General features: G+C 45.1%; 1 protein-coding gene across 4 annotated transcripts in view; it reads right to left on the bottom strand.

The window, feature by feature from the left end:
* ESF1 (ESF1 nucleolar pre-rRNA processing protein) overlaps nucleotides 1–14,425 on the bottom strand; it is a 78,366-nt gene that overhangs the window by 14,063 nt on the left and 49,878 nt on the right. For all 4 annotated transcript variants that reach the window (XM_075925628.1, XM_075925629.1, XM_075925632.1 and 1 more), the window contains 2 exons: nucleotides 8,522–8,643; nucleotides 5,462–5,552 (listed from right to left, as the gene is read on the bottom strand). In XM_075925628.1, the coding sequence (XP_075781743.1) occupies nucleotides 5,462–5,552; nucleotides 8,522–8,643 (213 nt within the window). The remainder of the gene's footprint in view (nucleotides 1–5,461; nucleotides 5,553–8,521; nucleotides 8,644–14,425) is intronic.

Raw genomic sequence — 14,425 nt, 5'->3', positions numbered from 1 at the left:
CAAAAATGATTAATGGTCTAGAAAACATGACCTATGAGGGAAGATTGAAATAACTTGGTTTGTTTAGTCTAGAAAAGAGATGACTGAAAGCTTTTATCATGTCCTCTCTCAGGTATTAAAAGGTTGTTAACAAGAAGGAAGAAAAGTTATTCTCCTTAATCTCTGATGATAGAACAAGCAGGCTGGATATTAGGAAAAACTTCCTAGCTAGCAGGGTGGTTAAGCACTGGAATAACTTCCCTAGGGTGATGTTGAATCTTCATCATTGGAAATTTTAAAGAGCAAGTTAGACAAACATCGGTCAGGAATGATCTAGACGGTGCTTGGTCCTGCCATGAGTACAGGGTGTCTAGACTTGATTACCGTATATACTCGAGTATAAGCCGAGTTTTTCAGCACAGTTTTTGTGCTGAAAAATGCCCCCCTCGGCTTATACTCGAGTCAGCATCTCGAGAACTGAGGCGGGCGGGCTCAGCGCGTCTCTGCCGCTGGCCGGGTCTAGTCGGGTCTAGCCCCGGAAGTCGGGGCGAAAGCTGCTCCGGTGCCCCTGGTCTGCTGGAGACCGTCTCCAGCAGACCAGGGGCACCAGGTGGGTTCCCGCGCTTCTGAGGCTTTGCCAGAGCAAAGCCTCAGAGGCGCGGGACCCCCCGCGGCTGCGGCTTCAGTCCGGGAGCCTGTGGTCTGCTGGCGACCGTCCCCAGCAGACCACAGGCACCCAGATTGAAGCGGCAGCAGCGGGGGGGTCCCGCGCCTCTGAGGCTTTGCTCTGGCAAAGCCTCAGAGGCGCGGGACCCCCCCGCGGCTGCGGCTTCAGTCCGGGAGCCTGTGGTCTGCTGGGGACGGTCCCCAGCAGACCACAGGCTCCTGGACTGAAGCCGCAGCCGCGGGGGGTCCCGCGCCTCTGAGGCTTTGCTCTGGCAAAGCCTCAGAAGCGCGGGAACCTACCCGGTGCCCCTGGTCTGCTGGAGACGGTCTCCAGCAGACCAGGGGCACCGGAGCAGCTTTCGCCCCGACTTCCGGGGCTAGACCCGGTATCTATCTTCATTTTTTACATTTACCAGTAGCTGCCTCATTTTCTACCCTAGGCTTATACTCGAGTCAATACTTTTTCCCAGTTTTTGGGGTAAAATTAGGTGCCTCGGCTTATATTCGGGTCGACTTATACTCGAGTATATACGGTACCTCTCAAGGTCCCCTCCATTTCTAGTAATCTAGGATTCTATAACTGCTTTGTCAATCTAATTGACTGTTATATGAAGGAATATTGTCAATTCTTTTAATATGAAAGTTGCATTGTTACAATACTGAGCATTGGTCTTCTGTTTACAAGATATGGCCTTCTTCACCTTTGAACTATTTGAGGTGGGAACATTCGGTAAGAATGACCTTCAAAGTGTCACAACTGAGATATTCTTTTAGGAGTCACTCATGCAGTTGCTCTGTGCAGAATCTGGGAGCACAGAGGTTTCTGTGTGAGGTGATAAGTTATTGTCAAAGGTGCAGTGTATATACATTTTTATAAATTGTAAGGAGGAAGGATTATCACTGACCCACTATAATGAGTTATTGGTTCCTGTGCAACAGAACTGGCTAGAGTATCTGCAGTTCAGGACACAACCAAAAACTTGTGTACAGTTCTGAGGAAAGCTGAAAAGCATTTCCCAAGGGGCATTTCCTGTCTGTCTCATGCTGGCTGCCTGAGTCCCAAGAATAAGAACCCTTTAAAAAGAATTACAGATCAGTAATCTTCCATTTTGCAACATGTGCCACATCCATTGTATATTTTTTAAAACAACTTCTTTAATGGTCTTGGGTTTCCTAATCACTAGGAAATGAAGTTTATATATGTTCCTAGAAGTAGCGTGAGTTAGAAGCTTGTGAAAATCATGTGCAATATCTAGGTCAGACCTGTTTATTTTCTAAATGCCACATTCCTGAGAAATTATTCAAGAGCAATTCCCAATGCCCACATAAGCATACAAACTGCACACGTTTGGACAAAATAAAAACACAGAAAATCTGCTACATATTTAATATTAGATCATCACAGATTTTCAAAGCCTGCATAGTCCTCCATTTCTGAGTTGTTTGCCATGACTGATTAAAGCATGTTATACACACACTAGAGTTCCGTTTACAGAAAAAGGAGTGCTATTTTCTAGAAACTGTTGCAAAATCTTTAACATTCTCAAAGACAAAGAAACAACATGATCAATTTATGCATAAAATAAAAGCCTTAGGCCATGTGTCTGGGAAATCACTCTATACTGGCATGAACAATTACCATAAATCTAATATCAAGCCATTTGCTATCCTATTAATCCAACACAGTTTGTTTTTCCCCCCCTCAAAGGCAACTTCTTGAAGCAGACTACCTTTAAGTCAGGGCTTGGCAAATATGGCCCGGGGGCCAGATTCAGCCCACAAAGCCGCCAGATCCACCCCATGGACCACCCTGCCGGGACTCTCAGACACAGAGCTGCCACAGGTTTAAAGTGCAGTTTGGCAGCTCTCTGCCCTGGAGGAAGGGGGAGGCTGTGTGTGATCTCTCCGCCTCCAGCTTAATCCTCAATACCTATTGGCCAGAAAGAACTGGCCAAAAGGAATTGACCCCAGCCAATCTCTCAGCTCCTATGTGCTGGAAATAGCCAATAGGAGCTAAGAGATTGGCCTGGGAGATGGGGGCAGCACAAGCCTTTCCCCCCCCTCCTGGAGCTGCAAGCCACATGGAGGGAGCAGCCTGCAGCTTTAAGTCATCTGGGGCTGCAGCAGGCAAGGAGCCCTGTTTGCCTTAAGGATGCTAGCCAGGAGTCGCTTAGGTAAGCGCCTCCTAGCCAGAGCCTGCCTCTGGCACCCTGCGCCTCAACTCCCTCCCCCAGGTCACCATCCAAACCCTCTGTATGCCCCTGACACAAGTCACAACTCCCTCCTAGACGATGTACCCATTCCTACATCCCTCCCCCAGGCCAGAATCCTCTCCTGCACCCAAACTCCCTCCCAGACCCTGCATCCCACTCTCCTGACCTAGGTCACAACCCCCTCCTGCACCCAAACCTCCTCTCAGACCTCACACCATCTCCTGCACCCCAGTCCCTTACCCCATGTGGCCTTCTGTACCCAACCTCCATCCTAGACCCCACACCTCCGCCACAGAAAAGTGCAGCCCTTGATCACTTTCCAAGATCTTAGAGTGGTCCCCTCCACCAAAAATTATTACCCACCCCTGCTTTAAGTGATCACTGCAGTTATGTTATCAGAAAGGCCTAACGAAAACCAACTTCAGAATTAAGAAAGGCAAAACATTTACATTTTTTCTACGCCAATACCCGGGACAGAAACTAGCCTCTTCCATTTGTCTGCTGCTGTTACCACCTGGGGTTGGCAGTGTTTTCTGCTTGGCACCCATTTTTACTTGAACGGCAATCTGGTTCCATTCCCAAGAGCAATTTTATTTTTAACAAGGCTAGATGGTTAGTGTGACAGACTGACAATATCCTGCAAAATCCCAGACAAACCTTATGGAATTAAGATCAACTGTACTGAATTAGATTTAATCTTGCTGAATTAGGGTTAATACCTTTGGCTCCACTGTATTAAAAACGTGAATGTACATGTGTTACTGGAAATTGTATGCACCTCCTAAGAGGAGGGGAATGTCAATATAACGTCTCTGATTATCAGCCATTGAAGCCATTCCCTACATAGGTATGTCCATACTCCTTCAAATGAGATTCTCCAGGACCCAGACAAACAAACCAAGTATTTTTTGGATGCACAGCTGGGGGGTTTTCAGGCTCGGGGCCTTCTTCCTGATCCAGCAAATGAAGAAGTCCCTATGTCCAATAAAGGCCTCGATTCTTTACTCCTGATGGCATTCTGTTCAAATTTTGCACACCGTATTTTAAAATTATGCACATTTTATCTGTCAATAAATAAGTGCAAAGGCTGCTGCATGACAGTGGAGAGCACAAGTCACTAGCTGCACAAAAGTGGGCCATCACCCTGCTGAAAATACTGGGAGAAATGTCTTCCTGACATTCCATACAATACAGGACAAGATGCACATGCTATCACAAACATGCAGCGCGCCCACTTCTCATCCCTGGGACAAGAAAATCAGTGATCAGGCTGCACCTGATGTTGCCCAGTCCTGCCAGAAACACTGTGGGACCCTGACGCTCTGACCGGGCAAGCAGGCTCAACCAGGCAAGAACCAAGTATGGAAAGGGTCAATGTGGGGGGAATCCAGGTGTGTGGGGAGACAATTCTGTGTGGGACAATCTGGGAGTAGACAGCTCAAAGGAGGAGTCCGGGGGAGGAGGGGGGGGGGAAGAGATACAATTCACAAAGGCTTGCGGGGGGCGGGAAGTTCCAAGTATGGGAGCAATGGGACTCTGTAGGGGCTTCCAGGTGAAGGTGGCTGGGGCTCAGCAGAGGGGTCTAGGTGTTGAAGGAGGGGGATCAGCAGGGGATCTAGGTGCCAAGGGGAGTGGGGCTTGGTGGGAGCTAGTTGGGGGTCAGCAAAGAAGTGACTGCAAGCCAACAGTCTTGTCTCCGGTAGGAGCAACACAGTTAAGGCAGGCAACCGTGGAGCCTGGAAATACTCCAACCAGAAGGGAGGACACATGGGTCTACACACAAGAAAGTCAATGGCTAAGGTGGCAGAAGACAAACAGTTGGTGTTCAGGCAGGACCACTGAGGGGAAATCTAGTTACAGTTGCCTCAACTGTGACAAATATTGCACTCATTCTTCCCCACTTCATTCAGGCTGGGACTAGCAGTTACATCAAGGTGCAGCAGACAGGGTTAAGAGGGTGAACAGTTCACCCAAAGTAAGGATGCTTGAATCCTCACCCATTTTAACCATCACAAATCTTCTTTGATCTTGAAATTTTTTTCCCATTTCCCATTTCCATCTAAAACTAAAAAAGTTGAAGTGATTGCCACAACTTCTGGCTCTTTATCATCCTCTACAACTTTTGCACTCCCAGTTAGTGACTGAAAAGCTTAAGGGTAGGAGCTCAAATTCCACCTGGAAATGTACATAACATTTTATCTACTTATCTCAATTATTCAAACCTCAAAGGGGCCTCATCAAAGCTGTTCAACCCTGTGTTTCTGTTTATACAAAGGGTAAAATTTCTTCAGCTTTCAAGGACAAGCAAGTTCTTTCTTCTTCCCATGGTGCATTAAGAGGACTAACTGATAGGTCTGACTCCCACATAGCCACTTTCTGGCAATGGCCAGTTGCTCATTGCTGAAAATACTGGAAGAAATGTCTTCCTGACATTCCATACAATACAGGACAAGATGCACATGCTATCACAAACTCCGTATCACAAATTTCACACATGAACCCTGGTATCCGAGTCTTATTTCTATACTTTATTTCTATAGCCTGTTATTTTAAGTAAGAATACGTTAAATTTAAACAAGTGAAAATTACTTTTATTGACCCACCTGTTTTCCCAAGTTCCTCAGCAAAGAATGGGTCATTAACATCAACATCAGATGGAAATTCATCTTCACTCAATTCTTCCTTGGCAGTGGTCTATAATAAAATACAGTGATTTCACTATTTCCATTACTATGCCATTAATATAGAAGTTTTATCTAAATGAAACAATTTCTGGTACCTGCTACCAATTCACAAATTTAAGGATGCAATCTGAATGGCATAGATCAGGGGTGGCCAACCCACGGCTTGCGAGCCACATGCTGCTCTTCAAAGGAAAAATTGCGGCTCCCACACCCGCAACTGTTCTGTGTTCCCCTGCTCTGACCTTTTTCCTTGTCTGGTCAGGGCACCACTTGGGGCAGCGAGATCTTACACTGCAGCCGACGGAAGCCTGCTTGGGCTACACACAGCTCTTAAAGGGACAGCAGGTTTTTTGTGGGTTGTTTGTTTTTTTTGGGAGGTGGAGGGTGGGCTCAACAACTTTGCAGCCAATGAAAGCCTGCTTGGGCCACACACAGCTGTTAAAGGGGCAGCGTTTTTGAAACTTTTTTTTTGCTCAACAACTTTTTTCCCTCTGCTCTTTGCGCTGTATCCATCACTATTTTGGCTCTTTGTCTCTAACAGTTTGGCCACCCCGGCATAGATTTTAAAAAAGACACCATAAATTAAGAACTAAGGTGAACGTAAATCTCTATGCAACACACTGAACTATAAATCTTATCATGTACACAATAAAGCAACGTAACTGACAAATTCAAAAGTCTTTTAAGTCCATAGAAAATATCCTGTATGAACATTCTAATTAGTTGTAGGATCAGAAGAAAATTTTTGGTTCTCCATATACACACACAATATTTTTAAGTTAATGATTCAAGGAGATCAATAATGAGTAACATCATTCCACCCAGAGGAGTGGACAGTATGCTCAGCATGTTTATGAACTACAAAGGAGATAATAGGTCCTTTCTTCTCTACAAGAGGAAGTTCTCATTCAGGTTGAAGTTATTGTCAAAAAAAGCACATCTGCTCGATCACACCTGCTTCATGATTGCCTGTATTTTATAAACAAAGAATATAAACTCAACAAATTTAAAAAGTTCACAATACTTACTGGGAGATTTATAAAGTCTGCAGGTCCTATTTAAAATAGGAATAAAAAAAGTAGCAAATATCCTCCAGAAAAACCTTCCTTAGGCAAAAGTGTGGGTAAAAAACTTTAGACTGTGCCCTGAAGTTTATTATATATGGGTTTAAACTTTTAGGGTAAATAAGTCAAAGAACTGAGGGCCTTTTCCTTAGAACACTAAGCCTCCAACATATGAGAGCCATTACCCTGTCATTTTTAGTCAGGTAAATGAGAATCTTACACTAGCAAGAGTTGCTGTAGCCTCTAGAAACACTATTTAACACAAGTAGCCACACTGCTTTCAGTTTTTAGCAGTTACTGATCAGATCCCATTTGTAACTCATTAGAAAAATGGAGAAATACACTGACAGCGTCACAGAAGTTATTGTAATTAAACTGCTATCTCGATGTGATGGGGTCTATCAGCCTTTGCTGTCTTAAGCCCTGACACCCTCTGCTTAAATGAAACTTACTTGGGCGGGGATAACAAGATGTACTTCTCCGTAGGCCCGGAAGGAGCAGGAGGAGACACAGATTGACAGGGAAGCAGAAAGCCAGTTAAAAAGGCTTGTCTGCTTCTTCTGAGGTAAGTGCTGGGTGAGATTAGGACCATGGAAGTGATCCTCAGAGCTAGTCCAAAACCCCAGTTCCAAGAAAGGTCCTTTGTTTAAACACTGCAACAAAGCAGTTGCCTTTTCTATTTGTTTATTTAAAGATACAGACAACCTACTTCTGACTTTATTATTTAACAGTTCAAAGACTTATGCCAAGAATATGTAAACTGAGGCAGGGAGCACTTAAAAGGCCACCCTTCACCAGCAGGAGGCATTATGGGAAAACCACATCTGTGATATGGGGATTGATTCAGAATGAAAGAAAGATACAGGGAAGATTAGGCAGAATATTAAAAAAAAAAGTCTCCCTACATCCATGTGTTACCACTAGAGATGTAGGCAACTAGTAGACTACTCAATATGCCTAGGCTTATTGGGTAGTTGAGTCACTACTTGACTAGTTACTTCTCCACAGCCCTTGCTGCCTCTGTATGGGGGGGGGGGGAGGGGGGAAGAGGGCGGGGAACAGCAGTTGGTGTTGGAGGGAGATGATTTAAAAGCTGATTTCCCCCAGCACCATCTCCTCAGGGAAGCAGGGGAGGCAAAGGTGCAGTGGGGGAAATGGCACGAGCGGAGACTCAAGGAGTCCCTGCTCACACCAGGTCCGACTGCTGCGCCTTAGCCTTTTAAATGTTGGGACCTCCACCCCCACTGCGCCTCTGCCCTTTAAATGTAGTAAGAGCCGATTAGCTGATTAGTCGACTTTTAATATCCCTAGTTACCACCACAGAAATCAATTCACAAATTCCTTTGGTAAATGAAAAGGCAAAAAGGAACCAGGGTAGAAAAGCCAGTGGCCGTTTTTGTAATTTATATATCGAAATATCCCTCAAGTGTACACATCCAGTTGATATCTGAGCAATTCCCCAATGCTGTTCAAAATGTTTATACTGCTAGAACTTTGGGAAACTGAATTTTGGGCATCTCAATCAGAAGTCTTGCTAGCCAATCATATTTTAGCAACAAATTTAATTGCTTAAATCATTCCAGAGTGTAACAAAATTCTAAGATCAAAAGGTAGATTTCTGGGTAGATGCATGTTTATGTTCCTTTAATCGTATACATTTATGATATTTAACTCTGGCTGCCAACGACAGATGAAAATACGTGAAAGCCTGTTTGTTCTGACTAGCATTACCTGGAGTATCCTCCTAATGCTCTAGCTTTGGTAAGTTACTTGTAAACACAGTCTCTAAATGAAGGCACACCATATCATCAGCCCTCAAAATAATTCTATAAGCTGTAACTCCTTTACATTTAATTCAAAGCAAAAAAGGACATTTATAGGTTTTTAATTAAAGTGAGTAATCAGAGATGTGTACCTTGATTTTCTTCTTCAATTTTCTTTTCTCTTTCTTTTTTTCTAAAAATTGTTCCCATGGAGTTAATTTATCTTTTCCTTCTAACTTGCTTTTGACCAACTCTTCAGCAGTTTCTTTCAGTCCTACAGCAAAAAAAACAAAACATCAAGAACAAATGAACAGACAAACTTAATTTTCTTACAAGTTTTTTCATCCTCTTAAAAACCCTCTCTAATACCTTATAATCAAGGTCCGAATCCAAAAAGAAGTATCTACCATCTTTTGAGCCATGCAAATGCACAAATATTGACACTCAAGGTAACACATCCCGGGCAAAGTTCAGCTTGCTATACAAATCCTCCCCCCTCATCCACACCACCAGCACCACAGTGGTACACATGATTGAGAGAAGGAGTAGCAATCCCCAGTACTTCTGATTCACTGGACTGCCTTCTCTCCCCAACCTAGCATTGCAGTCTACAAGTGTCACATTTTTAGAGCTAAAGCAGGGGTGGGCAATAATTTTTGACAGGGGGGCCACTCCAAGAATTTGCAAAGTGATCAAGGGTTGCACTCTTCCATGATATTAATGGAGGAGGTGCAGGGTCTGGGATGGAGGTTGGGTGCAGATGAGAGCTCGGGGTAAGGGAAGGAATTTGGGTGCAGGAGGCAGTTGTGACCTGGGGCACTGGACTGGGGTGCAGGGGTTTGGGTTGTGAGGAAGGGCAGGAGGGGACTGATCTGGGGCAGGGGATGGGATGCCAGATGTGGAGGGGGTATAGGCACAGGAGGGGGGCAGAGGATTTGGATATGTGGAGTATTGTGGCAGGTAGATGGCTGGGGAAGGGAGGGGCTGGGGTGCCAGAGGCAGGCTCTGGCTGGGAGACTTACCAGCCAGCAGCCCTTTCTTGTATCAGCCTCCCTGCTTGCCCCATCCTCCACATAGGCTGCAGCCATGTGCTCTGTGAATAACTATGAGCCTCTTGTGTTTTGTGGCTGCCTGTTATGGAAACAGGCAGCTCCCATTGGCCAGTTGGGATGAGGTAAGTGGGGAGCCTGCCTGGGGCTCTCCGCCATGTCCACAGGCCAGATCTGGCCTGTGGGCCGTATTTTGCCTAGGCCTGAGCTAGAACAATAGCTTAACAGCTGTATCCTCCATATTAGGACTTCAAAGTGCTTCAATTTGGCACAAAATTGCTTTGGTTTTTGGGAAAGAAGAGAAATGAAGTATTTGAAAGATTAATTCATTTGCCCGACACAACTAGCGTTAGAACTAGGAATGCTAAAGGTCAATTCGTTAACCATTACCCGGTAAGCATTAGGCTTACCAGAATCCTTACCTGGTAACCGATTTGCCAGACTGCCGGCTGCATGGAGCCGACTAGTCATTTCCTCCTGCCTTGCTGCCTCTGCTATAGGGGAGAGCAGGAGCTGGTGCTGTGGGGAGCTGAATTAAAAGCTGGTTCCCCCCCAGCACCATCTCTGCAAGGGGACAGGGGAGGCGGAGGTGCAGTGAGGGAAATGGCATGAGAGAGGTCTGAAGCAGTCCCTGTCTGTGGGGCACTTACTACATTTAAAAGGCAGAGGCACAGAAAGGATAGCCAGTGCTCCCTCTTAACTAATTGAGTAGTCGATGGAAATTCCATTGACTACTCAATTTGCTGATTAATCGAAATTTAACATCCCTAACTCATCCTACAATTCTATATTGAAAAAAATTTAAATATAGGGTTTCACAAGAAGAGAAAAGTTCAGAGAAAAGGGGAAGGACATTTAAATGTAAATAAAGTTAAAGATTTCTGAGTTGTTAGTTTGTAATGGAATGCACAAGCTTGTGTGATTCATGTTCAGTTTTCTCCCCCAACTTCAACTTTTTTCAAATAAAGTCATGTGTGCGCACCTCATGCAGGAAAAAAGTCATGATTTTTGGTTCTGTACTATAAATGATATAATCTGATCGACAGCAACAGAAAGAAAAATAGGTATAGTGATCATATTTAGTTACCTTAAAACTGCTCTGAAATACTGGAATAAGCATTGTGTGCACACAACACTACAGGTTATCAAAAGCTGTACACATCCTTTGATTTTACAAAAAACATCCCAGCATCCACTTAAAAAAAAAAAAAAAAAAAGAAAAAGAGAGAGAAAGTAAAGGTCTAAATATTAAATTCACAAAACTTTCCCTCAAGCACACACCTTGGTGTCTGACTATTTTGGTTAGGGAGAGGTATGGGCTGCGCCCACGAAAGCTCAGACCACCACCTATATGTTTTGTTAGTCTTTAAAGTGCTACTAGATTCTTTGTTGTTTAAGTTTATTAAAAATTAGAAACAGACTTCTGATATGACTGGAAACCCAGATTCAAAGCTTTAAAGGCAAAATAACTTTAAAAATGTTTGTCAACATGAGGTAGAGAAAAGGGAGCATGCTCGGAACATATGCAGAGCAACCCCTGCCTGAAGCAGTCCCTCCCATGGGTCAATACGCCTCACCCATTAAGGGTGAGGCTTACCAGTTAAAACCTCACACCCCTAATAGTAACTAAGTTTCATAATGCTTAGAAGAAAAATATTGATGCTCTGCAACTGACTTCACAGATTCTCTTTGGAGAGAGCAAATTTTGGATAGGAAAGTGTGCTGCATCTCCAGCGGAATGAGACTCAATCTCAAAGGGGGCTACCAGATTGCTGATTTATCTTCCTGGAAAATGAAATCATTTGATCCACCTGGCAAAGCAGGACTTGGAGAATAATACAGCTCTTTCCGGAGTCTGCCAAATACCACAAGAAAAGCTTTAAACTTCCTTCACGGTTTCAAATAGTTTAGAAATGATTGTCCACATCACATCTCATGAATAAAAATGTATTACTAAGAAGTCAGAAGGCCTATGGCTAGAGAGAGGAAAAAGGAATGGTCTTCTTTTGGTATCACTATTGTAGTCTGGACAGGGTCAAGAGATGACTGCAGACTACCTCACCTATGTAATTGAAAATAGCAATTTACAAATAAACCTCAACATTGTTTTGTCCCTCAACTCGCTCAAAATGAAAGCCATGGAAAAAAAAAAAAAAAAAAAAAAGGAGGGAAAAATCTTGATTATGCTTGAAAGTAGCTTTCTACACTGCCAAATAAACAATCAGTGATAAACTACTAAAAAGTGGTAAGAAACAGTAGAAGTATGCCATAGAAGAGGCCTGAGTACATGGCATGTGAGCACTGGGAAAATGACCTTGTGGAAGTAGGTGTCCTTTGGGTCAAGAGCGGCATACCAGTCTCCTGGATCTAGGGCAGGTATAATGGAGGCTAGGAAGACCATGTGGAACATGAGCTTCTTTAGGTCCAATATGGGAAATACCTCTTTCGATACTGGGGTGGAACTTCTTCCACTGCTTCCAGTTGCAAGAGCTACCAGACCTCCTGAGTGAGAAGGGTCCCTAAAGAGCTTTCCATTCTTTTGCCCCTTGTTTGAGGGGGCTGCAAGGGGGGGAAGGATGGAGCATGACCATTCCAGAGTGGAGGACTTGTTCAGTCTCCACTTGTACCCCCTGTACTTTCCGGCTGTAGACTCTTGTCAGGGCTGGCTATCCTAACCAGTAGAGTGTGCTGGTTTATGGTTCCTTCAGGTAGGAGTGGGAACATACTACTCCAGGATCTTAAGCATAGTACAGTAGTCCTTCAGCCTCTGTAAACTTTGAATCTGTCTGCTCAGCAAACAGAGTTTGACCATCAAAGGGAGGTCCTGTGGAGAGTTCTGTGTCCCTATGGACAGGCTAGAGAGAAGCCATCAGGACACTCAATGCATCATGATTACAGATGCCATTGTGCAAATCTGTCGCATCAGAGGCAGCTTGCAAGGCAGCCTTGGCTGCCGCAGTCCCCTGCCTCTCCTGGTTAACCACCTCCCTCACTAAGAAGTTGGGCATGGGGCGGGGGGGGGGGGGGGAAGGGGGAATAGAGGTAGCTGTAGACCTTAGCTGGGATAAAGTCCTTACTTTCTGACCTTTTTGAGACAGGCAGCAGGGGTTTTAAAACAAGGTTGTGATGATCTTTCTGACTGTCACGTGAAGGTAGGGCCATCTGGGCCGTCGCTGGGGAACTAGGCACATCCAAGAGTGCATCTGCAGGCTCCTTAACTCGTCTGCTTAGAGTCCCAGGTTGGCTACTACCTACTTCCAGAGCTCTTGATCCATCTTGGCATCCTCTTGAGATTCCAAGTGCAGGAGACTTGCAATGGTCTTCTGTGGTGGACACCAGCGCCACCACATCAGTCCTCTCCTCTGGAATGGACTGATGACTTGTTGCGGTGCTGTGGCTTGGTGCTAGGTTCCTCTCCTGGGCTTGCCTCTTGGAGGGGAAACTGGAAGTTGATGGCCACTTGGAAATCACCAAGGTTGGGTGTGACAGCTGGATGGGCTAAGTAAATCACCAGGGAACCATGGTGTTGGCCATTGTCCTTGTAGTCATCCCTGCAGTGGCAGCATCAAGGATGGGGGCAGTACTTCTAGTGCTGGGTCTTGGCCCAGACACAAGGAGTCCTGCTCAGTGCTGGCCTCCGACATCTCCATGAGTGTCCGGGGAACCGGTTGTGGGATGGCTTCCGGGTGTCCGGCGACCAAGCAGGTTGCATGTGCTCGGGAGGACTTGTCCGACAAGCCTCTGCCATGAGATTTTGGGGAGTAGCATGGACTGGAGGATTGGCTATGGGAGTCCAGTGATCTATGTCTTTCAACACTTCCTCAGTACTAGAATTAGGATTGGGACCTGAGCTGGGAACAAGACCTCCTTGCTCCAGAGCTTCACATACAAGACAAGCATAGAGAAGGGTACCGGGGTCAGTGAGACAATGACTGTTGGCCATGCTATGAGTGATCTTAGGAGTGGCACTAAAGTCTTCAAGACACTGGGGACCCATCTCAGTATTATCCGTAGGAAGGCTGGGAACACGGCGATGTTCGCTGGGGCTCCAATGAGTGGCACCTTGACTCCTGCCTCCAGGATCAGAGGGTGCATACAGGGGCACATGCAGTCCTTCTCCAATCATCCAATGCCTGAAGGCTGTGTGTCAGGATGTCTGGGAGCATCCCCTCGCCAACATCTTTGCCTTCTCTGACAGAGAACATGAGGTGGAATGGTGCCAGCCCAATGAGCATGCTGAGTGCCCTGAACTGAGGCTCCACTGTTAGGGCCCAAGTCCGACCTGGTCTCTGGTGCCAGGGCTGGTAACAACTCCATTAGGAATGCCTTGAAGCGAATGTCTTTGTTTTTCTGTCCCAGGCTTAAACGATTTGCAAATGTGGCACTTGTCACTAATGTGCTCCTCACCCAAACATCAAAGGCAATGGTTATTCAGCTCACTAACAGGCATGACACATTTGCATTTTTACCATGTTTTAAACCCTGGGCACCGAGGCATACACTGTCTCTAAGCTAAGTTTCACCTGGGACTCTAACTTGAACTTTTAACACTAATTAATTAACACTTGGCATCACTTATACCACAACATGGATGCACCCACCATTCCTGGGGTTGCTAGGGCTGCTTCCCTGTAGGTACTGCTGAGGGAAAAACTTCTAGCACTGGTGCTTGTGGTGAGCGCACACATATACAGTGGAATGGACATGAACAAGCACTCAACAAATTTTTTGTTTAATGTCTAAACATTCTTTTTCTAAATATGAAGAAAGGCCAGGATAACTGACAGATTTTTTTTTAAAAAGTAACCATGTTTTACCTAGGAATCTGGGTCTGAAAAAAGTGAGACTTTTTAGGAAGTGTGACAAGTGTAGGTAGCCCCAATGAGATATCCACCACTGTAACTAAGACAAAGATTGACCACTAGGGATTGCCACTGAGAAGGCTGTGAACAAGATGTTTGCAAATTATCGAAAACAAAATGTGCAAATTTCCTAAGTCTCAAATCA

The sequence above is a fragment of the Pelodiscus sinensis genome, chromosome 3, assembly GCF_049634645.1.
Source record: "Pelodiscus sinensis isolate JC-2024 chromosome 3, ASM4963464v1, whole genome shotgun sequence".
Lineage (NCBI taxonomy): Eukaryota > Metazoa > Chordata > Testudines > Trionychidae > Pelodiscus > Pelodiscus sinensis.
This window is presented reverse-complemented; position numbering and strand designations above follow the sequence as displayed.